Source organism: Lonchura striata, chromosome 4 (assembly GCF_050655825.1).
Source record: "Lonchura striata isolate lonStrDom1 chromosome 4, ASM5065582v1, whole genome shotgun sequence".
Classification (NCBI taxonomy): domain Eukaryota; kingdom Metazoa; phylum Chordata; class Aves; order Passeriformes; family Estrildidae; genus Lonchura; species Lonchura striata.
The window spans coordinates 7,104,473-7,131,309 of NC_140706.1; the positions used below are offsets into that span (position 1 = coordinate 7,104,473).

The window sequence follows — 26,837 nt, forward strand, 5'->3', positions numbered from 1 at the left end:
TTCCTAAAAATTATCTGGAATTAGAACTAAATGTTGTAAAATAACATGTGAGCCTTATCCCCCAAAACCAGGTAGAGGAGGGAACAAATTCTTTCTCCTGAGCTTATACAAACACTTGAAGCAGAAAGTTGCTTAATAATTTGAATATCGGAGCAAATTCTTAACCTGACCCTCAAGGATGCACAAGCCCACAATGAAGGTGCCACACTTTGAAACACAGAGAACTGTAAACTGACAGCACCCCTCTTCTTGCTTTTTGTGCTTTCACATAAGAAGTAGCAAGGATACTTAGGTTCAGTCTTCTTTCTATTATGGCACCCCACACATCTCAAATGAAGAAGATAAAAAAAAACGCTTGAGTCAACAACAATTTTTTTAAACACTTAATTGTGACACACCTGTTATAATATTTCTCATTACATGACCTAAATGTGCCTAAAATGCTTTATGACATTATTGATCATACATCTCCAAACAGCCTACATCAGGAAGTATTTCTGTGTTTAGAAAAACAGTACCCTGTGACACACAATATCTTGAATTTGGAAAGCAAAAATAAGCAAATACAAATGATTAGTAGTTTATTTCGGATCTTGCAATAGCAAATCCCCAGTCAAAAAGAACAGTAAAATGGAATCATGCCTGCTTTGACAAACAGCAGCCACAAAAATAAGGTGGCAATTTCACACTCCCTCTTGCACTGTAATCTAAGTGACTCTATCATATCCTCCCCAGGTAAGGGATTTACAAGGTATGATAGAACCATCACTAATAAGGGACAAGCAATGCAAAGAAAGAATAGGGAAGGCTTCTCACTGTAGAGGATGTGGGTTGTATCAATTCTTGCCATTTGAATGCATGACTTTATTTCCAGGTTCAGTGAATTTTCTGCTCTGCTTGAATAGGTATTAGGTCTTGGTAAATAACCCATCCCCACACCACACGGAAAGGAGAAGATGAAGGCTGTAAATTTAATGGTTTAAGCACTAAGTGCAGTTGGTGAAAAGATCCCAGATATTTTCTCTAGAAAATAGGAAAACTCACATATAGATCAGGTGACTACAGAACTTGCTGTAGGACACTTCTTGCTCTGAAGGAGAAGAAAAATCCATTGCAGTTTCCACTTTGAGCAGGATATAGAGACATTGATGAACCTGAGCCTCCTTTCTCATCAGTATGACAAAAAGAAAGGTAGATATGTTTGAGATCACTGTCTATTATCACCTCACCTGCAACCTCTTAGTCTCTCAGAAGCTTTTCACTACAACCAGCTCAGCACATCACTGCAATTTTACTGTTTGTTCAAGTGTCACCAGCATCCATCAGCACCACAGGTTAGCCTTGCAGAGAACTTTCTGTTCACTCCCACAGTTCTTTAACTACTGCTGGTGTGAATCCATCTTGTGTTTCCTGTTTCATGCTCTGACAGACTCCTCACAATGCACTTTCCCCCCCCCCCTATACTGACACAGTGTCCAATAGAAAGCTGGTCTATAATTTGGTTTAATAAGGCACTATAACCAGGCTGGGTAATCTCCCACAAAGTTCTACCACACATTTTTGAAAGCAGAAAACTTTCAAGACCCTTTTTTTGGATTGTACCAGATCTCTGAAAATTCAAACAATGGAAGCTTTTGGCTTGTCAATTCAAATTTCAGATTCTTGTTGGATCTGAGTTTTGCAATTGGCAACATCACAAATTCCTTTCCCACAAAAGAACTGCAGTAGCAATTCCCCCTGATGTTTGTTTAGCATAACCTTCCCAATTACTTAAGAGTCAGGGTTGAAGAGGGAAGCCTCCTTCACAGAGTGTCATGTGGGACATGAGACTGCCAGTTGCTGTGGATGTTTGTCTTGGACAATGCAAAATACTTTTGGTTGAATGTCATGTTATTTATTTTGGTCGCATAACTAAACAGCGACAGGATGTGTGTTTCTTCTGCTGACAAGCTGCACCCATGAAGCTTAAGAGATGCACTGCATTTGACAAGAAAATCCTGCTGGGAACCACCTTCTTTGATACATCACTGTTTTGTTAAAACCCCACATAGACTCATTTTGTATAGACATCGGTTCCATTACTCATAATGGTTTTATGAAAGAACAGTATTCTTCCTTAGAGAATCAGCACACACATAGTAAAAGATAATTTCTTTCTCACTCCAAAGTGATAGCTAATGTGCCAGTATTTTATTTAATTTAAAATTTGAACTGAATTTAGTTTTAATTTAATCTTGAGTTAACTGTCCTATCCAGAGGTATGTATCAATGCTGAACAACTGAAAAAAATATAATGCTGAATTACAATCTGCTGCCTTATCCTACTTTTTATGAGACCCATTTTCATCTTGACATCTATGTGAACACCAATCTGAAAAAATACTGAACCACACTGCAAACTGTAAAACTTTCATGGCACTGAAACCAATACACAGGATTATTTTAACAAGTAGCTGGGCATAACACTATTTCTAAATTAAAATTTTACTGCAGTCTCAAGCTGATTAAATATGTAACATTTTTGCTATCAAAGTGCAGCAAGTCAAAGTTAAAACTCTACAAATGCCTCTTAAAAATCACATTAAAATTATCTGAGCCTTTTAATACCTACTGTTTACATCACACCTTTCATTTTAAGACTCTAGAACACATGCAAAGACTGATAATAACAAAAAAAAAAAGCTAATTTAAGAGAAAACCACTGGACAGGTTCCTTACTGTAGGTAAACTTCTCAGGATGATGAGGCAAATTCATATCCACACTGCATATTTTTAGCCATTTTGAAGTTAATAGGCTTCTTCAGATGTTTTTACTGCGTAGTCAATGGTTACTGTTTGCAACAAGAGCGACTGTCATTTTTAATTAGCATTGGGTAAGAGCTTACTAACATAAAATATTTTCTATAGTTACAATAAATAACCATGGGCACATAAAAAGCTCTCAGAGCAGCTTCAGGTGTGCACTGATTTCCTGGACTGCAACACACACCAGTTTCTTCCAGAGCTATACAAACTTGGCCACTGCAAACTATGACCAATTTTATACCAATTACAAATTTAGGAAAGAAAACTGAAACTACAGTGATCGCACTCTTAGAAAATCACTGCCTGCATCCCTAAAAAAAGCCCATTGTGAACCTTTGTGATAAGAAAGATCACAGATTTATTCAACATCCCAAGTTGGAAGAGACCCACAAAGATCATCAAAGTGCAACTATGGGATGGTAAATGGTAGCGTGTTTTAGGAATTACAATTTAAAGCCAAATTATGACATTAAGACAACACCTTTCAGAATACAAAGTCATTTCAATCTGAAAGTAACAGTTGAGACTCCACACAAAAGCCCTCACTTTTTATAACACAAAGCTATTAAAAATATCACAAAGGAGAGGTACTCTAACTTTAAGGAAGCATTGAAAAATTGACACCAGGTATTAAAAAAGTTACTGTTCCAGGTGCAGATCACTTCTTATCAAACATTAATTTCCAATTATGACATTGTCAGAATTCCCTGTAAATAGCATTGTGGAAAAGGCTGTCAACCAGAGAAGTGGCTTCCCAAAAATTACTCCAGTCTAGCTGAGGATATTGCTCCCAAAACATACATCAGAAATGCATAGCATGGTGCCTTGCACATTGCAGCCTTACCTTTCAATTGTCAGAATGTCATCATCTCTTCCTAAAACACCAGAAAATATTTTGTACTCTATGTCCTTTCATATCGTTTGAGGTACTCCAGCTGACAATACTCTGACTCATCAATATTATGCAGACAGAAATTGCCCACAAAATCAAAGCACCGGGATAGAAAAGAGCTGGCAAGGAGTTGTTTATTGAGGCAGAAGCAATCATAAACACACTGAGGAACTTCCAGACTGTACTCATAATTCTCATTAGAACATACTGCCCATATGCTAGAAGGGTCAGTTTAACATTTTATCTTGTAGACCTCTACAGAAAACACCCACTTATATCTTCAGGCTTGCTAATAGACTGCCCCTCTCTCCCAAGAGGGATCTGAACAACCACAATCTACAAATCAACTCAACACCGGACTGCTGTGCCTTTCCTTACCCAATTCTGTCATTGCTCCATCTAGAAACACATCTAAAGGAATATAAAATCTTACTGGCATTTCTGAGAAATCTGTGACTAGCACTAAGCAGAGAAGCTGCCAGTGGGCTCTAAATCAGAAAAAGAAAATTATGTATATGCATTTAGGACACATTACTGCAAGACAAAACACTATCAACTACAAATACTGAAACAAACAATGCAGAACAGAGGTAAAGATGTAATTGAATACAGAACAAAATCAAGTGCAAGTATACAAAACTTAGAATGACATTAAAGACTGCTGGAAACATCTGCCATACTTATTGAGGCATCTACTAACTTTGGTGAGCAATGCTAATTAGAAACTTGAATTTAGCATTTCCACAGGTTAAGTTCTCCCTTAATTAGGTGGACAGAGATGCTCAAATTAAAAGCAATGTGACATAGATTTAATTCAGTCTTATTCAAATTAAGTACCAATAAGGTGCAGAAACCTTCACAGACAGCCAGGACGCAAGTGTTTGGATTTTGATATAGTCCTGTAAGGATCATTAAAGTTACATTTTTAACATTGCTCCAACAGGGTGAACACACCCTGTTTTTGACATCTTCAGCAGTCTAACAAACATAGGGCTGAAAGTAATACACTCTATCCCAAATAGATTAAGTGATTTTATCTGCTTAATTTTTATGGTCCAATGACTCTACTACAATCTTTACTTTCTTCAAGCTGACTTCCCAGGAGGTGGAAATCTGCAAAATCCAATTCCGGTCCCACAGTTATAGAGTAAAATGAGAAATGGCAATTGTTTCTTGAGTGAGTCCTTCCCAGACACTCTGACCTTAAAAGTAAACAGGATCTCTTCTTTCATTTCTGTGCCAACATTTGAGGAAGCACATCAACCTGTGCGCAACAATTTAAATGTAACACATCTCTTTGCCTGTTTCTCACAGTCTGAACTCCACTGGTCACTTCTCAACTCACGTTGAACAGTATCATGGATGCTTCTTGTATCTATTTGTACTGGAAGGCCTCAGGAATGATTTAGTAACTGCATTTGATCAAATTCACATCACTTATATGAAAAAGTCAGAATTACTATTTCTCCCTGATACCACTCCCTCACTGCAGAGATGAAGGATGAAAGAAGAGACGATCTTAGAAGTTGTTATTTAAAGACTATATTATTCTAAGTATTCTTAAGTATAGCATTTTTTAATCTCTACTTGTCTGTCACAGCACAGCATAAACAAAGCACCAGAAAAGACACCCATACATTTTACAGTTTAAAAGAAGATATGTCACGCCATACTCTTTCTGGAGGCATATCAGTAAGTAAAGAAGGGAATTTATGAAAGCTCTACCAAAAAAAAGGCATGCAAAGCTTTCAAACCATCATTATCTCCTTGCAAAACACTGGGAATATATTCCAGCTTGCAAAGGCATTACCAGATCACAACATTATCCCTGGTTAATTTTCCTCTACAAAACCCAAGCTGAGATACCTGAGAAAGGCAGAGAAATATCTCAAGAACACAGCATAAGTTAGAATGATTTCCACAGAAACACCACCTGATCTTTACTGTTCTAAAGGGAAACTGTCATGTAGTTGCTGCTCTAAGATTTACCAAGATAAATAATGACATAATTTACAAGACAAAGCATACACAGTTTCTCAAAGCTACAAGAATCCTTCTCCACACACACACCTCTTACTGAGAAATATAAACAGAAGCTGTTTGGATACAAAAGCTTTTATTTATTCTATTTTTTATGTCCTAAGACATATTCCAGGCACTGTGTACTTAGAAAATACCATTGTATAAACAAATTTTACAAACTAAGCCATATTGTCTTGTTCTGCACATGAAGAAAAATAGTCCTTTCAAAGGGAATACTGTTGGAAAAATTGTTTTTTAATATTAGAGTTCTTCTTAGAATAAAATTCTATCCTTTAAACAGAAAAATGTATGTTTTTTAAAAGTGTGAGGGGCTATTTCAATTCTATTAAAAAAACCAAAACAATACGCCAAACTAAACCACAGCAAGAGATCATTTGATCATTTTCAGTAACAAAATACTGACTCTGCTGTCTACAAAGATAAAGATACGAGTAAATAACTGAAGCAGGGTCATACATGAAGGAGGAAACTGTGGAAACTTAAGGTGCAATTTGTAGTTCAAACTGTGATTTCCTAAATTTTGTCATCATGTTTTATATGTAAATGCACTTATCTGTCAATTGATTAAACTGATCAGATTAGACAAATAACAGCCCATCTTTTCACGGAATTCACAGAATGACCAGGTTGGAAGAGACCTTCAAGATCATCAAGTCCAACCCCATGCTCCAACATCCCAACTAAACCATGGCACTGATGCCACATCCAGTCTTTGTTTAAACACATCCAGGGATCATGACTCCACCACCTCCCTGGGCAGACCATTCCAGAACTTTATCACCCTTTCTGTAAAAAACTTCTTCCTAATATCCAACCTATATTTCCCTTGATGCAGTTGAGATTGTGTCCTCTGGTTCTGTCAGTTACTGCCTTTGTTCAAGATTTAAACCAGACATGTATAATCTGTCAGTTCTCACTCTCAAGGTACTAACCAGCCATCTGATATTCAGCTCCCTACAAAACCCCACATTGATCACAAATGTCTGAAAAAGCCTCATTAGCACTAACTCGGATTTTTTTTCTGGAAACATTTTATTATCAAAACACTAGTATTTTAATTATTTTTAATGTTTTAGGACTTTTGATGCAAGTAAGTCAGTACCCACCATGTGCGCTGCTGTAAGACAAAATGTTGCTTATCTCAAAATTTCATCAGTAGATATTGAAGGAATTACCATTACATCTGTTTTGGAGATGGAAAACGGAAAAAGAAAGGTGAAGTGATCTGCCCTAATCCAATAGCAAAGAATGAAAAACACCACTTCTTCCAATTCCACTAGGTTATACAGCATCCTGTGCCTGAAATACCAGGTTGGTTGTTCTTAAATATAATACATCCTAATAAAGGAGGATGATAAAATCATTTCAAAACGCACTGAAAAGGAAATTAATTATTATGCATCAATAGCAATATCTGACTTTTGCTCTAGATACAGAAGCTATCTGCTTCAATCTAAAATAGCAATCTCTATATAAATAAAAATTTTCCAGTGAAATAATAATCCATTATTAATGCAATAACAATGTACCATTCCATAAATGGCAACTGCAACTTGAAGAAAAAACCAAATTATTGTCCACTGATAGCAGCAATTCAATACTTTTTCTTCCTCGTCCTCCTTATTAGCAGAGAATACAATTAGTGAACTTTTAATACCTTTGAAGAAGTGACAATTTAAACAGAAAAATCAATAAAATGTGTTGACCTATTGTGAAAACAATTTGTAACAAATGTGAATTTCACTGTTGTTGTGTCTATTTTTTATGATTTGGCCTGCATACATTCCATTCATGGATTTAACGAGCAGTGGTTCACAGGGATAGTGATCCCAGTCTCCTGAACAGGTACCTGATAACACCCTGAGCAGCTGATAAGGTAAACTGGGAATATGACCCACATAAAGCTTAAAGCATTTCCTAGCAAATCCACAAACACCTTAAAAATCATAACACCGTGCTTCTAGGCTATGTTCAACTAGCAGTTCCCCTGCCAACTTCTCATAAAACAAGTGTTTTACAACCTCAGTGGGGGCAGGGAGGAGGGGAAACCCAAAACTTTACAGTATTTTATTAAAGATGTGTCTAATGCATTGCCAAAACCCCAATACACTTTAGCACTCATTACTAGAAAGCTGAGCACACCTCATGTCCCCCAGATGTCTCTGCACTTTCATAGTAAATGTACTTTTCACTGGTGCAGGGAACTGGACCCTCTATGCTGGAAATTGAACCTGACCTCTCCCCTTTCTGTTTCCTAAGCTTTCAACTCACTAATCACTAATTAGCATCTCTGGTGGCTCTCTCAGAACACCAGAGTTTTATGTGCAAGCATGACAATCCTTCCCATGCCCCTTGGAGCTGATCAGCATAATCTCAAATTCTTCCCTGAGAAGCTCAAGATAACACTGAAGCCTCTCAACTCAAGGAAAATCAGAAACATGGTCCAAGTCTCTCTGGATGCAGTCCAAACTCCCCCAATATTTACCAGCTAGAACACTAAGCTCTGATTTTATTTCCTACTTCCTATGACCACCATTTTTGAAGTTTAAAAAAATCCTAAACACATATCATACTCATGCTTAAAAATAGGAATGCAAAGCAATCCAAATAAATCAATATTGCTTCATTCTTAAAAACCCTAAAATTAATTTATTCAGAATAGCAGGTTTTACCTGATTTTGTGCTGTCACTTGGTAATGTGAGAATCTGTGCCGGGTTCTGCTTTTGTTTTGTTGGAGTAGGAGGATTATTTTAATATGGAGAGAATTGATTTTGTTCCTGTATGCATGAGCCGCTGTTGATATTCCCAACCAGAAAGACTCCTTTCTAGAATTATCATCAATATATATTACAAGAGAGTGTTTGCTTCCACCCTGCCTCTCTTTTAAAAGCCTCCACAGTGTTAATTCCCAGAGCAAGGCTACAGGTCTCCTACTCAAAATTTCTCTTCAGATTTTCTAATCCTTTTCTCCTTAATCTCCATTATACGAAAAGAAACCCACATATGCATGGTCTGTGGGAAGCTAAGTAACTTTACCTCTCACCATAGTTACCACATCTGATTTAACCACTGGCTTTGGACATTGAATCATTGTCCTTTAAGATTCCGGATTTTATTTGTGTATGCCTCGATACATTCATCAAGCATAAAATTCTACAACCAGACTGATTTTAATATCATTAGTAGACAATTACATTTCAATTTATGCAACTGTAAGATAACATACCCTCCACCTCTGCTATTTCTGTACTGTGTATACTGCTGTTTTCCAGGATCTCAGAAAGAAAAATGTTTAAATGTGTCACTAGGACCGATATTGACAAGGTTTTCTGTCTAATCCGATTCTTTGAATGATTCTGAAACAATGTTACATTCAGATTTTCATTAGTGTGCTCAACTATTCTATTAGACTTTTTTGTTTCTCATGGTAACCAATTTTATTTGACTTAACGGAAGCTGTTCAAATATTTTAAAGGCACTCCGAGATGGCAGGAGTTTATCTAGGAGCATACATGTTGTGTCACAGATATTCCTTTCCTTGCTCTTTTGGATTCCCCCCCCTTCCTCTCCCCTTCAAAAGCAGTAGCAAACAAATGAGAATCTCGACCTGCCACACTGCACCGGGAACGTGCTCACTTCATCTGTTTATGTAAATATTCAAGTTACAATGGGCACATTTCGAAACCAGAAGCTCGGTAGGTAAAACAGATGCTCCTTACGTTCCTTCATATGCACCGAATCCCTCTGCCAGAATCGCCAGGCGCAACGCAAGAACTAAAGTATAAACATCTGCAACACCTCTCTGTTTTGTTAACATTCTTTCACACGTTTTCTTGCTAACTCCAAAAAGGCTCGACGGTGTAAAAAGAAAGAGAGAGGAAAAAAAAACAAAAAAAAAAAAACAACCCAAACCAACAACAAACAGTGAAATTAGAAACATCTGCGAGATAGCTACGGCAAACGGAATGAAACATGAATAAACAAAAACATGGCGAAAGTGGCCTGGGGTTGTTACACTGTCAGATCATTTTTCCAAGCCCAACATCAAGGCTTTTGTTACAACCAAAGCGGTCATTTGCATGGAGAACCAACAGGGTTTCTCCTCGTTCGGCGTCTCCGCGGCCGTAAGACACACACCGCGCCGGAGCCGAAGCCTCCCCCGCACACAAACCCCGCGGCCGAACGCGCACACGGCCCCGCCGCGCAGCCCCCGCGCCCCGCACCCCCGGCCGCGGAGACGCGATTCAGGGATACAGAACAGCAGAGACGAACCTTTGGAGCGCTGCCCCAGCCGGAGTTCTCTGCCTCTCTCGCTCTGCTCTGCTGTTGCTGACAAGATCAGGCTGAGATTAACAAGTCCATGCTACTCTGCCAACCTCTCTTCTCCGGCGGCTGCACACACGCCGGGGGCTCGCAATAATACCAAACTTTCGGAAAGTTAAAAATGGAATGGATTGAAGGAATGTAAAGCAAAATGGCAGGGAAGCAGAAAACACTGCCTGGACAATTATTGCAGCAGCAAGCAGGGCACTGCTCTGTAGTCAAGGCTGTGTCAGCACTTTCTTTCTAAACCCCCCCATTTTCAGGGGGCTGTAATTCAGAAAGGAAAAAAAAATGCTTATGGCCAAAAATATTGCAGGTAAAGCCCCTTCCCTTTGCATTTTAAATCACCCATTTAGACAATTCAGAAAGTTACAGGAGTCTGCACTTCTTCAGGCAGTCCCACATGCCTTTTTTTATGCAAATGCAAGTCTTTTTTTTAAAGAGGGTTCACAAGAATTTGACCTACATTGTGAATGCCCCCTCTTTTTTTTTTTTTTTTAAATAAAAGCAATATAAAACATACCTAAACATCGAAACCCAGTTTGCATAAATATGGGATAATTTCTAAGTAAGTTCTACACACACATTGTCTGAAAGGTGCCTTATTGGTACCAGAGATATGAAAATGCTCCCACAGATGATCCAGCACAGCCTCTACTGAGGTCTCAACCCCAATTCATTATGGTAACTTGGTAAGCCAAACTGCTGAGGGCATCTGCATTTTCCCTGGATAAGGAAAGGGTCCTTATAATTATGGTAAAATAAGGAAACAAAGCATTTGATCTGTATTTACTACTTTACAACTACACTCTAAACTATGGTACAGCGGGGCAGTAGGTGCTGCTATTGTTAATCGCAGGGTTTTGGTGGTGGGGGCTTTCTCTTGTTTGTTTGTTGGGTTTTTACTCTTGGCAATTTCTTCTCAGATATAGAAATAAAACTTCACCAGCCTTTATACACAAGCCAGGTACACTGAGACACTTTTCAATTATGTTTAAAGTTACAATAACAAAATGAAGAAAAAAACCTCCAAACCATGAACTATACAGTCAGATTAGTACTTTCTTTCAAAGTAAAAATACATCTTTATTGTAAAATCTGTGAAGCAGTCTAAGCCTGCTGGGCAAGAAAACCAAAGCATAAGTCTTGACTGATAGGGAATGGCCAAGAAACATGGAGAATTCATTATCATGGAGAATACCACCATACCCACCTGCTCGGAGGAGGAGAACTCCACTGAACAGTGGGACAACCTGTGCTCCTTCCCACCTGAACCAGCACAGGCCTTCATATTCGTGCCTTAGGCCAGTCTGGTCTGAAAATACAAGAAATGATGGTGACACACACCCACTTCTGCCTCCTGGCACTGGGGTTATAATGGCCCCAGAGAGGAAAGAGAAGCAAGTGTGGTAAAATCTCAATTCACAGCAGTTTTCTTCAGCGTATGAAAGCAGAGCACTGAGGTTTCTGCTCTGCTCCACCAAATAACACAGAATGTTTGTGTTCCTGAAAGATACATCATTTGCATGCAGTGTTTAATGTTTTTCTCTGATCATTAATCTGGAGCAAAGCTGAAGGCTATTGGAAAAAAAATGAGTGAAGTTCTCCTAAAGGTTTGGAGTATTCTCTGCACACTGCTTAAGTTAAACTAATTGCTAATTCACATTAACAAGACACTGAATGAGGACAAACATTAACACATTATGATTCAACTGGACAACCAAGAAATACAAAATGGAAGCTGATTTTTCATCTACCTTTTATGACACCAGTGGACAAGGAAAAACTAAAGAAGATACAGTACCAAACTTCTTAGTAGATCCAACTTCATACTTCCTACTGAAGAATAAAGTGGTAGGATTTATAAGAACTCTAAAAGCAAAGGCATATAGGCAATTAAACTAAATTTAATTAGATTAAGACTCAGCTTTGTAAGTTTGTATGGTAGGTTAAGCAGAGGACATATATTAGCCTAATATTCAGGAAAAAAAGTACAACCATAGTACATTAATGACCATACCCAAGAATAACAATAGCCATAAATATTTTGTTTAATTTAGCAGGAAACTACAGAATTTAACAACTTCATAAGATCATTAGCTTAGTTCTCATCCCCACATTTATCATGCCAACATTTACAATATAAATCAACAGCTGCAGACTACAGCTGAAAACATGCCAGAAATATGCATAGGTTGTATCAATATTTGCACATGGAGCCTTGAACGTAAATTAGTTGACACTCAACACTTCAAGCTTTCTCCCTGAAGTTGCAATATTTAAAGGTTAAAGATTAGACATGCTCCCTCTTGTGTTAAACTAAGAATACACGAATGCATGCTGTTTCCTCTGACATGATGGTTGCTTGGCCATCTGTTCCATCAAGCAACCCCTTTAGCTCTGGCTACTAACGTCTGAGAAAGCCTCACCAATAACCCTCCAGTTTAAAGACAGTCTGAGCACATAACCTGTATCCACAGAGTATCTGTGCTACATTAAACTAGCTACTGTATTATCAGAACTATCAGGACTATTAAGAGATTATATATAAACAAAACTTGTTGCAAATAAGTGTCTTGGACAAATATGTACATGACTTGATCAACTTCATGGCAAGTCACACTTCTTCAATCCCTATAACCATCACAGAGTCAAGGTATGACAGGTTCAAGCTGTTCAGTACCATAATCACACAGAATACTCAAGAGCAAATTTCCTTCTAAATATTAGCTTACAGGATATTTAAGACAGACAGGAAGAACAGGAATATTTTACAATGCCACATAATTATGTTTGTAAATACAGCAACAATTGAGCAAAGTTTTCGATCCTCCACCCAAGCAGTCCAGGATGAACCATTCCCTGCACAGAGCCTTAATGGAGTCAAAATCCCCCTTATAAAAATCCTCTTGCAGGATCTGGTCCCAAGATCATGTCTAGACACGAACGCTAATCCCAGGTGCAACTAGCACAAAAGTTTTACTAACACACTTCTCAGACAAAGGCTTTGCAACTGGTATGGGCTTGGTAAATTATGTTTAGGCATACATTTGCTGGTTATGGTCAGCACGAGGCTGAATGCTAGGGCAGCTGTGAGTAAGTATCAGTAAAAAGAATTGGGAGGCAAAGAGAATCTAACACTCAACTACATGACTTCCCACATTCCCTTTTATTTACCCCCATTCCTGGACAGATATTTTCAGTGCAATGAGGTCTATGCACATCAGAAATAATGCCACCAAATATTCTCAGAAATATACTTGCTCTTTCAAACCATGGAAGTTAAATGTGTTCGCTCCTCCTGGAAGTATTGGTGTTTATTTTCCCTCAGTCTTCTGCAGCCCAGTAAAAATATAGCCACAAAGATTAGAGAGAAAAAAAAATCATCACGGTTATTGATAGATACGGGTTTTAGGGTCTCTTTAAAGCTTATAACTCAAGCAGCACACTGCTTGAAGCACATTTGCTGCCAGTGCATCAAGAAACTTAACTTTTGACATCGGCAGCAGCAGAATGAAGTTAGTATTTTACTGCACGCCCAGGTGCTGCGGGCACATTTCCCCTCTGCTGCACGCTCGCGGTGATGAAGGTTCTGTCCCAGTGCCCGTGTCACCACTGAGGAGCACCAGCGAGGAGCGAACACCGAGACACTGCCCTCTACGCCTTACCCAGAAAGCAGCTTTACATTAGGACTGACACTCCAAGAGCGTCTTTATTCCCTCGCACACACAAGTAGAAACTCTGCAGGATCGCGTCCCTGTTTGGTTTTTTGTTTTTCTTTTTAATGGAAACACTCACGTACGTCCGGCAGAGGACTTACTGCTCGCTTACAGCGGTGCTTGTCACCTTACAGGGGCCGGCCAGAGGTCAGCGGGTCACGCAGAGCCTCCGAGCGCAGCCATGGAGATCCACAGCCCGCCGGGAGCCCGCGCACACCCGGACCGGCCGGAGCCGCCCGAACCCCGCACCTGTGGCGCCCGAGCTCCGCTCCCCGGCGCGGCTGCGGGAGCCGCGAAGGGACCACCGGAGACCCCGGCGGCCGAGCGGAGCCGCCCCCTCCCCACCCCGTCCCCCGCGGGGCGGGCGGGACCGGCCCGGCTGCGGCGGGAGCTGCGCCCGCCCCACGCCTCCGCTCACCGGGGAAACTCGGCGCCGGCCCGGGGAGCCGAGGGCAGGGGGCTGCCGCCGTCTCCGCTATTTAAACCTCTTCCCGCCGTCTCCGCCTCACTGGCTCCCACTCGCTCCCTCCGCCCCGCGGAACTCACGGGGGCGGCCCCGCCCCTCCCGATGTACACACAGCCACACGCCGCCCGCCGCTCCGCCCGCCCGCCCAGACGCACCGGTCATTGGTTCAGCAGCCTGCCCGTCAACTCGAGAAGCGACAGCATTGGCTGGAAGCGCTGTCCATCACAACGCGTCCCGCCCCGCGCCCCGCCCCTCCCCTTCCCGGACACTTCGGGGGTGTTAAAACGGCCGTTTGAAGTCACCAGCAAAATTTACTTTTAGGCCCCGCCCACTGAGTCCCAGAGCATGTTCTGATTGGGCCATGGGAAACGGCTCTCTGCCTCCACTGAGTGGCTGGGTGTCCATAACGCCCCAAATCCCGCCTATCCCGCTGCCGTAGTCCCCTTTGATTTGTCCGCGCCTCGGCGCGGCCCCGCCCATTCCCTCCCCGCTGCCCATTCAGGCGCGGCTCTCCGAGCCCTGGGGCGGTGCCGACACTCCCGGCGGGGGAACGTGAGGGAGCGAGCCGCTCATTGGCCGGCGCGCCGTCACTCTCCCTCCGTCTCCGCCCCCGCGGAGCGTACCAAGCCGCGGCGGTGGCGGGGGGGGGCAGAGCGCGGCGTTGGTTCGGCCCGCGTCCATGAGGGCCGGGGCGGGGCGCGCGCCGTTTCCCGGTATGCCGCGCGCGCCGTAGGTAGCTCCCGCCGGGACGCGCTGGGAAGGAGGGCGGGAGGGAGAGCAGGGAGGGCGGGGGAGGCCGGTGCCCGATCCAAGATGGCGGTGCAGGAATCAGCCGCTCAGCTCTCAATGACTCTGAAGGTGCAGGAGTACCCCACTCTCAAGGTGGGTGCCGGGCCGCCCCCCGGCGCGGGGGGAGCGCGTTAACGCCCTCAGCGTCCCGCCCGAGCAGCGCTGAGGGGGAGCCCCTTCTACCCCCGGTTCTCCCCGCCTCGGGAGCCCCGGGGCTGCGGGATGGAGGTTGGGAGCGATTCCCATCGCGTAGTTCCCGCCTGTCCTCGTTTTTCCTCCGCTTGACGTCTCGGCTGGTGCCGCTCCGCTGCTGCTGTTCCCATCCCCCTCCGCGGAGGGAGAGGGACGTGCCTGGAATATGCGGCTCTTCCCTGGTGTCTCCGTGCCCTGAGGGGACGGGGGAGGCCCCCGGGCCACGCTGGGGACACAGAAGGAGCTGGAAAGGAGCTGGGAGAGAAGTGAGGTCCTTGTGCTCGCGGGGCGGTGTGAGGGGGGAGCGGGCTGGGACGGAGCCGGGCTGGGGGAGAGGGTTTGGGGCGTGTGAGTGGAATGCACTCCCTCAGGAACGCCGAGGACTGCCTGACGTGCTCATCCCAGATGATTATCTGGATCTACGTGGCGTTGTTAGGAGACGTGTTAAAGGGGAGAGAGTGGAGGTGGCAGTGTAATATGGTTCCCTGGCTGCTTGGTCCCCCGAAGATGGAGATGAGCTTAAAATATAAAAAGGTTCAGACGTACTGGAGGGCTATGGAGCCGAATAAGCCAAAATACAGTTTGGTAAAAGCTGTTCCTTGACATACTGTGTCTGCCTGCAGGATGGAGGTCTTCCAGGGCTGCATAGGTGGTCTTGGGCTTTAACCAGGTGTTGTGAGGCAGGTGAAGGACTCGGCGATGACCTTAACGCTCAGTGCCTCCGAGAACTGTTGAACTGCAAGGATGATGCTCATAGGAATCAACGGGAACCTTTGTTTGAAGTCTTGAGTTGTGTGTACAGGAGGTTTACCACATAAATAGCAGCAGCTGTGGAAAGGACATGGGAGAAGGATCTCTATTGCAGAATGCTTCTTTAGACATCTCTCGTGTCAGCGTATCCACATTTTGCCATCTGTAGAAGATGTTTGTGCAAAGTCAACTTTGTTGTGCTGTGATCATGCTGTCCTTCACACGCTGAGCATTGTGTGCTCTTTACAGTGTTGGTTCTGCAGGTTCTCTGGCCATGTTCTTCTTGTGCATGTCCTCCTCCACCAGCTCCGTTCTGCTCGGGTCTGAGAAGGAGAAGGACAAAGTGTTGATTCTCCTTTTACATGTGAAGGCTCCATTCTTTCGCCCAGAAGTACTTTGAACCTGACAGCATCAGGCTTAAATTTTAAAATAGCTGTAAAGAGCTCTCTGGCACTTCCCATAGCCAGAACAATGTGAAGGCATTTAATGCTAAGAACATCGTTTTAAGACTGCATTTTAGGTGTATTAGAGTTGTTACCACAGATTTGATTGCTACATTCCTGAAAAATTACTGGCAGTGAGGATCAGTGAGTTTTTTGTTGTGGTGCTTATGACTTAAGATGAATTGTCAAGGTGCCAGCTATTTAAAAGGTAGAGAATATTTTGGACTAATTCTTTTATTTTCACAGGCATTCTTTTCCCCTAAAATACCTCAACAAAAATATACATAACAGAATGGAATGTTGTTTGTAAAGTTAGCAAGCTAAATAGTAAGAGGGTGAGACACCCTTGCACTGAAACTCTCAATTTCTAAGCAAAGGTGATGTTTATTGACTCTTCCCAGCAGCCATTCAACTTCTGGGTTGTTCCTGTAATCTTTGGTAACATTTTTCATTGTTTAAAAAAACCTACCAGAACAGTGTCTGCTCAAATCTTTTGAATGTGTCCTCTGAAATGTTCTCAGCTGTGAGTCATATATCAAAACATTTTACTGGTGAAGGTGGAAAAGCAGCACAGAGAAATGAACACTAAGGCTAAAGTCTACTAAAGTAAGTTGATGTGAAATCTCATTTTGATCTTTAGGAGTCAAGTGCCTACAAGTTTCTGTGAAACTGAGAATCTGAATTTTTATTTCCAGTTTATTCAAATGCTGTGTAAAATGAATGTGTATAACTGTTGGGTTTTGTTTTTTTTTTTATTCACCAGCACAGTAGCTCAGATGTAGCTCTTGGAGCTCTGGTGATTTTCCCTTATGTGAGTAAAATAGAAAAGATTGCAGACTTGTATTTATATCCTTCCTGTTTCTTCCCTCTAGCTTCCTCATGCCAGCATCACTAGATAATAGTTGTGTAATAGTTCTACATTTACAGTGTGTTCCACAGAGTGCTTTCCATGTGAAAGGGTGCTTCAAACTGCAGAGGGAAATCCCTGCTCCAGAGCTAAATTGTGGTTGCTACTGGAGTGGAAATACTTGAGCCCTTCTTCAGCAGTTTGGCTCAGGGGAAGTAAATACAGTTCTTCAGCTGAATCTAGAGAAGCTCTTTAAGTGTACAAAATAATTCTTGAATATTCCCCCCTACACCCTCCAGTCCCTTCTCAAGGACAAGAAGGTTGTCAGCTATTCTTCTTGCAAACTGCTGTGGATTTTTTTTTTCTTTAATCCTACTGATGGGGAATTCTGCTAGTCTCAGATGAGAGCATGTAAGATGAAAGCTGGCAATTTGAAAATGAATGAATGCAAACATTGTTATCAGAGTTCTTTTCTGAAAATAATAAACAAGTGATGACAGGAAGCTGGATAATTCATCCATATTTTTAAAGTATGAATAATTATTAAAGTGATAGCAAGCTGTATATGTGAAGATCCCAAAAGTGGAAGATGCAAGACCCAAAAGCAGGAATGATCACTTTTGAAAATATTCTGGGCTGTTAGTTGGCAAGCAGTTTTGGCTTAGCTGATGTGCTTGTGCTTTAAAAAAAAGTTGCATCAGGAGAGTTGTAGAAGCACAGGATATGTCAGTGCCTTCTCTGAGCAAGTGTTTGGTTTCTTTTGTTGGCATCTCTGTCAGAGAAAATACAACAGATCTAATAAGATTGTAATTTCTCATGGAAATGCAATTTTTGGATTGTTCCAGGGAAACATGTAAGAGACCAGGTTTGTATGAAGTGCGTCTGCAGAATAGCTGAGGTTAGAAAGGACCACTGCAGACAATTTAGTCCAGTAGCCTGCCCTCCAAGCAGGATCAGCTGGAGCAGGTTGCTCAGCACCATGACCAGACTATTCTCAGTTATCTTCCAAGATGGACACTCCAGCTTCTCGTGGCAAAGCTATTCCCCTGTTTGTCTACTGTGTGGTACTAAAAGAATGTAACTTTTTGTTGACAGGAAATTTTCTGTATTTCAGTTTGTGCCCGTTGCCTGTTGTACTTTTATGGGCCACTGCTGAGGGAAGTCTGGCTCCATCTTCTTTGTTGTCCCCTTTGGGTATTCACACACCTTGACAAGGCTTCCCCTGGGCCTCTTCTGGGTTGAACAATCCCAACCCTCTCAGCCCTTCTTCCCATGTCAGATTCTCCAGTCTGGTAGGGATCTCTCTTTACTCATTCCAGTGCGCCCATGTTGGACAGGGGAGCCAAAACTAGACACGGCGTTTTGGGTGGGTCTGAGTTCTAGTTAGAACAGAGGGGAGGGATCACCTTCCTTGACCTCCTGGCAGTGTTTTTCCTAACACAGCCTGTTGGTAGCCTTTGCTGCAGGAGCACATTGCTGTCATGGGCAATTTGTCCAGCAGGACCCCAGGCTCTGTTCTGGCAAGCTGCTTCCCAGGCTGTTGTTTCCAACTTGTCCTGCTACAAAGGGTTGTTTTTTCTCAAGTGTAAGACTTTACGTATCCCATTGTTGAATGTATGAGGTTCTTGTTTGCCCATTTCTTCAGCCCAGTGAGATCTGTGGAATGGCACCACAAGCACCTGGCATAGTAACATCTCCTCCTGGTTTCCTGTCCTCTGCAGACTGGGGAGGTGCACTCTGATCCATCATCCAGGTCACTAATGGAGATGTCAAACATCTGAACAAGCAACTTTTTACCCAGTGAAGCGGAAGAAGTGCACAATTAATTTTTTTTGCATAACTGGTTGCAGTACTTTGTTTTTTCCCCATGTTTATAAGCTTTACTCTAAGTTTGTTTTGAACCTAATTTTAAGAGTCAAGAGCACTTTTGTCAAAACTTTGAACACGTAGCAGCAAAAGTTGTTCAGTGAAAGTGGTCCAAGCAGAACTTCAGACAGAAGTAACAACTTGTAACTTTCAGTTCACTGTCTGTACATCAACGCAAGAAAACACAAATATGTATCATGATAGAACCATGAGTTGGAAGGGACATTAAAGATCATCTTGTTCCAGCCCTCCTGCCAGGATCAGGGACACCTTCCACTAGACCAAATTGTTCAAAGGCTTATCCAGCCTGGCCTTGAACACTTCCAGGGAGGAGGCGTCCACAGTTTTCTGGGTAGCCTGTGCCAGTGTTTTACCATCCTCACAATGAAAAAATTTCTTCCTCATGTCTAATCTAAACCTGCCCTCTTTTAGTTGGAAGCCATTCCCCCTTGTTCTGTCACTACTGCTGTTGTAAAAAGCCCCATTCCAGCTCTCTTGTAGGCTCCTTTTTAGATTATCTAAGTGCTTTTCAGACAGAAGGTTGGCAAAATAATCTAACCCTGAACATTGGTGACAGCTCTGCACTAACTCATCACAAACACTTATCTCACACTAAATCCATCTTCAACCTGGGTGCTCTGACTCACCAAGTGTGTTCAATGTCCATGCCGAGCATTCCTGTGCTGCTGAATAATGTACTTCCTGTTTTGACACATGGTGTGTGTGTCAGCAAACAAGTGTGAAATCTTTCCTACTGCTCTTGTTTTCCTGCACTGCATTCTGTTCTAAAAAACACTCTTTTAAGAAAAAGCTAGCACTGGGACTTTGTAAGAAGTTTGACGTTGTATAGTAGCTGAAGAAATTGGCTCTTGTTGGTCTCTTTTCCACCCCTACCCACTCATTATTAAACACATTTTAAAGTGATTATTGAAGGAAGAAAACACAGTAAAAGGCAGTAATAGTGTAGTGATGACCTAGAGCTGTTGGTTGGTTATTAGTACCCCATTGTGCCCATGGGAGAATACTTGAAGAATGGTATTCTCAAACATCTTACAGAAAATTTCCTGTTAGTATCTTCAAAGTGAACACTTACCTAATGTTGCAATTCCTAGTTGCACCATACCTGATCTGTAGTGTTTTCACAGAACAGTGGCCTGTGATGTTGTGAGTTTAGTTTGTGCATGTTTTCTGGTGTAGGAATATGGTAGCTAGCACATTGGGATCTTTAAATGTTGACATAAGACAAGATTTAAGTCTTAGCATAGCAAGTGTTTTTCAGGAGCTGGGAAATAAGTAAAGATGAGCTCCAAATATTTCCTAGATACTGTAATAGGAGGAAAATGCTTTACTTGGTGTGCTCTCTAAGCATCTTCTCATTGTCTTTCAAATCAGTAGTTCCTGGATAATCAGCATCAGAGAGTGCCTTTCAGGCTCACAGGTTTAAGGAAGTACTGTTCTGGCAGATGGGTATTTGCTGTAAGGGCACACTGACAGGATCCATCAGTCTATGTCAAGTCAAAAAGCTGCCTGAATTGTACACTTGGCCTCACACAACTTAAAGCCTGAAGATATACTATGTGGGAAGTATTTGCTAACCCAGAATATGAAATATGCCAAAGTAATTGATTACTTAAAATATGTGATATTTTATTTAAATAAAGCAGTTTTCTAAGATACTTTTATTTTGATAGCCAGTAATTTAACTACTTCACAACTTCTTTTGATTTACCTCAGCATTTTTTTAAGAGTTCTGTGGATTAACTGGACTTGTAAACTAGTGAAAATTAAAATAAAACAGATTGAGTAGAACTTTGGTCATTCATATATTCTGATATGGGTCTGCTAATTTGCATCAATAATGCTTGTCTTACAAGAAATGCTGTCACTTTGGCTGGAATAGGTTGTTTTGGAAGCAGTTTGATTGGAAATGGGATCTCTAGCCAGTATCATGGTGTTGGGACTGTGCAAAAGCACAGGACAACGACCTCTTTCATTAAAAGAGGTAAAGAGGTGGTGCTGTGATTAAAATGAACAAATATTTGGAGAAGAAAGAAGGATCAAAACAAATGGAAAGACTTGCTCAGGACACAGACCTGCTGAATGACTTTAGCTTTGCAACTCAGCTTTGGCCAGAGAGCAATGCTTAGGTTCTTGTTAGTACTCCAGTATTACTACTAAAAGAAGAAAAGTAAAGGCATTTCTTTTGAGCTGTAAATCCGGGGTGGCAGCTATAAACAAGTGCCTTGAAAAGGACTGGCCTGTGATGTCCTCAGGGTATTTCTAGACAGGGCTCTAAAATGGCTGTCAACTTCCTTATATAGGGATGTAAGACAATTTTCTGTAACTGCAAAATCGCCTTGTAAAGCACTTAATTTTCTTGCAGTCAGCCTTGTTCAAAAGTTCCTAATGTATTCAGAAATAAGTTACTTGCAGTTTGTGTAACAGGATAATATTTTGAAGGAGTGTGATTGCTTCTGTTGACTAAGTATGTGTGTAGCAGATGGATAGCCCAAGAATTTTTGCTGCTCATTCTCTCCTGTATTGAAGTAGCAGCTTTGAATAATATAATGATGGTTTCCTTTGAAACACAGCTGCTCTGGAATACACAGTACTGTCTTCATGAGTTGTAAAACTGACTTGCTTGAAACTGAGGCAAGCTACTAGGCTTTACCCTTCCAAAACATTCAAACTGATTTTACAAATAACTGGTTTTTAATAATCCAAATTACCTCCGACTGTTTTTAGGCTTATGAAATTACTTTGTTTGGCTCTATATCTCTCTAAGATTTTATTTTAATGCTTTTACCTAATTAACCAACATCTAGACATTATTTTAAGCCATCCATTCCTCAAATATACTACTACTCTTTAAACTTTATTTTCCTTTTCTGATTTTGCCTAGAGCAAAGAAAAGGATTCCTATTTTAAGGAATTGATAAGAGCTACTCATCAGACTAGTTCACTGAAGAGGTGCTCATATAATTTATGTTTTGAATAAGTCCAGTGACAAATAATGATGCTGACTCTGGTCTGAAGTAATCCAAGAATCATTGAGGAAAAAATTAACTATATAAAAATACAGAATTTCAGTAATTCTGCATGGAAGTTCTTAATTGTTACTTCTTTGAAGGAAAATTTTCAGTAGTTTATTGTACCCAGCCTCATTATATTATGGCTTCATAGATGATAGATGTTCTCTACTTTTCTGTTTTGTTGAAGCAGTGAGCATGGTGTTCTAATTTAGTCTCAAGAAAACGGCTGAATGCTTGAAAGTGTTTTTTGTAGGGTTTAATTTTTCTCTTTACACTGTTTGTTTATTAAAACTCTTCAGGAGAATGCTTAATTTTTCTTACATGTTCTTGTATTTCCTTGTCCTTCTTGGCTAAAGTGGTGCTAAGTTGTCTTTGCTTCTAGTTTTTTGAAAGGCGATTTCATCACTGCACCTCTCTTGTTTTCCCTAGCTGGCCAGGCTTAATTTCATGTAGGGGCATTTGGAAAAATCTTATTTCTTCAACTGAATTGTCTTGGAGACCTGTAGATTCATACAAATCTCTGGTATTTTCAGGTGTTCTAAGCTAACACACTTGAGGAGAGGAGGCACACCATTTTTCTGACCCTTGAAAGGAAAGCATAGTTCTGTAATGGTTCCCCCCACCTAATCGGGTAGGACTCTTTTTATTTCATATTTCTTAAAACTTTTTTTTTCTTCCCCCTAGTTTTGTGACTTTATGTATTTGATAAATTTTTTTAATTTCTAATTCCCTCCTTCTCATGACAGAGTTAATTTGAAAAGATATACAATGTAGCCTTTTGGTTTTTTAAAAAAACACATTTTATGTGTGAAAGAGTTAATTTTAGCCAAGATACTTTAACACTGAGGTACTTTACAGAATTGCAAACCTATGTAAAAGGTGCTTGTTTCTGTTGTCTATACTGTTTTCTATGAAAACGAGTTTTTAGAAACTTTGAAAATTCCTGTTAACAGGAGTCTGGAGAATAGTTAATAATCTTACTTATATAACCAAATACTTCTTCCTTCAATTTCTTCCTTCAACTGACTTTTTTGTAGTCTCACTTTTACTCTATAATTTCCAACAACCAAACAATAGCTATACAAACTGATTTTTACTTTTTTCTGCTGCAGCTGAACTAGTTTCATCCATGCAGTTACCGTAGACTAGAAACATTTTGAATAATCTTTTGATCTGTGTGTGATTGTGTTTTGGTTTCCGTTTTTATTTGGAGTTCCTTAGGGCTGAATTTGTATAAGTAAAGAAGGAATTTGGCCAGTGTTGTAGTGTGTGACCAGATCAGTGTGAGAACTGGTGTGCTGAAAGTCTAATGTAAGGCTAAAGATTTGGAGGAGAATAAAGGCTTACATTTTTTTCAAAACTTCAATAATGAAAGAAATGTGTAATTCAGTCTTTCGGTGTTGGTCTGTACCAGTTAGAAAAACTTGTGTGCAGCATCAATGTGGTATTTGGAATTTTGCAGTGGCCATTAGACTTTGGCCTAACATCCTCCACCTCCAAAGAAGTAGAAATGCAGCACGCAACACTTGTTATAAAAAGCTTTTTTGCTGTGGGAGAAATCCCTTTCTCCTGTGTTGAGTCCTCCTCTGACAATGCTGAAGTAGTCTGGGGATATTGTTGGATAGCTGTGGAAGAAAGACAATGTAGAAGACTGTTTCCATGCTCCTATTTTAAGTAAAATTTTAGTGAGATTTTTTAATATATGTAATTGATTTTTCCCTTCCAGCCAATGGCTTATTGATGCAGAAATAATATCCTGACTAATCCAATATGGAATAATGTACATCAGTTAATATGACTTTTAAAAAGAGCATTCCATGTAAAGGTATTGGAGTTGTTTTTAAAAAAACTGAAGTAGGCAGTGAGGTGGACTTGGTTGATAGTTTATTCATATTACTGGATGTTTTTTGGAGATAAGCCTTACCAGGAACTCTTGCAAGAAAGACTGAAGTCCTTATGCAGATAAGGAACTGGTCAAGATAAAAAACAAACATCAAGATTTAGTAGCCAGCTTCTCTAATGGAGAAAGATTGGTGTTAGGATTCTGCTGCCATCCTGGTGATATTCAGCTGTTTGAACAGCCTGGAAGAATGAGTAAGTGCTGAGATGAAGCAGTTTCCTTGATGCTAAGATAATTGAGGTATTACAGATGCAGCCCAATTGTGAACCATTAGAGAAAAAATAGTGAGAGACTGAATGGGTGTTAAAATATATTAAATTCAGTATAGGTAAGTGCAGTGTAATACAGTTTTTAGGTATGGTGGAAAGAAAATTAATCTTAGTCTTATATATATAATAACCGAGTTGGAAATGATCATCATTGGTCAGTGGGATTTCAAGGCTAATAGTGAATGCTTTGTGTGAGTGGCCAGGTTAATGTTAACAAACAGGACAGAAATGTTGGGAAAGGAAAGAATGGGGAACTCAATACATAGCAGTTAAAATCCATGGTTTATTCTTCTCTCAAGTAGTATGACTTACTCTTATTTCCTCCCTTCTTTCATCCTGAGAAAGGGTGTTGGAGAACTGGAAAATGTCTACAGAAGGGTGAGCATGATTAGAGAGATGGAATGTCTGTCTTCAAGGAATGGTTCAGAAAGAGTCTCTCCAATCTCAAGATATGTGAGAAGTATGTAGGAGAAAGAGAGGGTTCCCTTTTGTGCTTCCAAAACAAGAACAAAAGGGTTTCAAATTAGTTGAAAAGTCAAAACCAAAGAGTTTCTTCACATAGTTGTGAGCCTGTGAAATGTCTCACAACAGGATGTTGCAGTGCTAAAACTCAGGTCAACAACAGAGTTCATGGATGAGAAACACTCTGTGGTCTTTCTACTATTAAATTCCCATCTTTGGCTCAAGAAGCCCAATTAGATTGTTTGGGATTAGTAACTTTTTTCTTGCCTTTTTTCAAGTACCATCCTATTTCTGGATATTATCAAAGAAAAGATCGTGACAGAGAGGGGATTTTTTTTTGTCTTATCTAGAATGGTCATTCAGATATGGAAACGCGATGTCTAAGTTAGCAAAGATGAATTCGTTAAATTAAGGTAGGAAAGTACTTCTGCAGACAGTCTTAAATTCAGGCTTCTGCTTGAACCTTGGCTAACTTCAAAGCTAATCTGAGTTGCTCAGAGTCCTGCCAAGTTCTGAAAGTTTTTGAGGGTGGCAATTCCGTCAGCTTTCTGGGCTGCTGTTCCAGTGCTTACCAAGTCTTCTGAATGAAATATTTTTTTTTTATGTCCAGCTGGAATTTTCTTTAGTGACAGTTGTCAACTCTGCCTCTTTCCCTTTTGCTCTGTAACTCCGGAAGGTCTGGCTGGCTCTTATCTGTGACCTTCACCTTTTGGTGGTAGAGAGCTTCTATCAGATTGTGTCGCTTCCAGCTCCCCATAGCCTTCCCTTCTGCAGCGGAAACAAGAAACATGCCTGCCCCTCTCAGCTTCTCTTGGATTTTTTATTTTTTTAATCCTCCAGCCAGCTCACTGTCATGGTGGCAGCCTCCTGGATTCTCTCCAGGTACTCAGCATCTCTTTTTTGGCGGTGGGCGGGGGTGGGGGGGAAGAGTGACCTGAAAACCAGACTCAGTATTCCAGATGAGTCTCCGTGAGTGCTGAGCATAAACAATCACTCTTCAACCCACTGCCTTTAGCCCTGCAGCCTGGGATGGGGTTACCCTTCATTGCCATGAGAGCCTGTTGCTGATTCATATCCCACCTGCTGTCCATCAGGACCTCTATGTCTTTTCTTGCAGTGGTGGATATGTGCCAGGTATTGGGCCCTGGTGTTTGCCTTGATTATGTTTCATAAAGTTCTTGGTGTATTTCTCCAGTTTGTCATTTTTTCTGATTGGCAGCTCTGACACCCATTTATCAAGCACTCCACCAGTTTGTCCTCTGTGAGCTTTCTGTAGGGCAGATGGTTGAAGATGATCTGTGTTGGAGCTGATAACATTCCTGGGGAGACAAGCAGTACTTGCAATTGGTCACCAGGAAGCTTTGGAACCACTGACCATTCTTCTTAGAGCCTGACTAGTCAGTCCCTAACCCATCTTGTGTTCAGCCATTGAGTCCATGTCTCCCCTGTTTGGCCACAAGTGAGACAATGTCAAAAACCTCACTACTATTGGCAGGAAAGGCTGCCAGTGTGCTCCTGCCATTCAGAGAGTCAGTTCATCACTGAAAGCAAGCAGTGTTGTCAAGCTTGATTTGCATATGACAAATCTGGGCTGGTTGTTCCTAGTCACCTTTATAAGATTGGAAATGGTTGAGGTTTTTTGATGTTTTTTTTTCCTGTAACTTTCACAAGAACTGAGATGAGGCAGACCAGCTTGTAGATTTTGTGATCTTACAGGTTCTCTTTTTGGAGTAGAAGCACAGAACTTGCTCTTTTCAGTCACGGACAGCTTTTCTTGTTCATTGTGACATTCCAGCAATTTTAGCAGGTTTGCAGTGTCATCCAGGAGCTCTCTCCTTTCCCCCCTTCTGCTCTTGTGCACCTGTGTATCTTCAGCTTGCTTTGGACTCCTTACATGAGTGAATGTTTCCCCAGACTCCCCAGACCTGGTTGCTCATCATGAAGGCTTAGGAGAAGGCCTTACCAGTAAAGACAGAGAAGGCATTTAGAAGTGAGACCTTGTTGTCCTTTGTAGCTGGGTCAGAAACTCAATTCTGTA

The 26,837-nt window shown here is 41.2% G+C and overlaps 2 protein-coding genes across 25 annotated transcripts in view; one reads left to right on the forward strand and one right to left on the reverse strand.

Annotated features, from left to right (window-relative positions):
* The window catches only part of CTBP1 (C-terminal binding protein 1), a 232,126-nt gene extending 217,799 nt beyond the window's left edge, over window positions 1-14,327 (reverse strand). For 6 of the 11 annotated variants that reach the window (XM_021535693.4, XM_021535691.4, XM_085577558.1 and 3 more), the window contains exon 1: window positions 14,202-14,327. The gene's annotated coding sequence lies outside the window, so the exon portion shown is untranslated. Of the gene's footprint in view, window positions 1-10,013; window positions 10,469-13,884; window positions 14,067-14,201 lie in introns of those variants that run through there. The other 5 variants (XM_085577535.1, XM_021535692.4, XM_085577533.1 and 2 more) reach the window with 5 other exon arrangements.
* A 448-nt stretch (window positions 14,328-14,775) lies between these two features.
* Window positions 14,776-26,837, forward strand: part of MAEA (macrophage erythroblast attacher, E3 ubiquitin ligase) — a 48,945-nt gene continuing 36,883 nt past the window's right edge. For 3 of the 14 annotated variants that reach the window (XM_085577567.1, XM_021535682.3, XM_085577566.1), the window contains exon 1: window positions 15,038-15,131. In XM_085577567.1, coding sequence (XP_085433693.1) covers window positions 15,063-15,131 — 69 coding nt within the window. In that variant the 5' untranslated portion in view covers window positions 15,038-15,062. Of the gene's footprint in view, window positions 14,983-15,037; window positions 15,502-22,701; window positions 22,800-24,078; window positions 24,263-24,417; window positions 25,682-26,837 lie in introns of those variants that run through there. The other 11 variants (XM_085577564.1, XM_085577562.1, XM_085577563.1 and 8 more) reach the window with 11 other exon arrangements.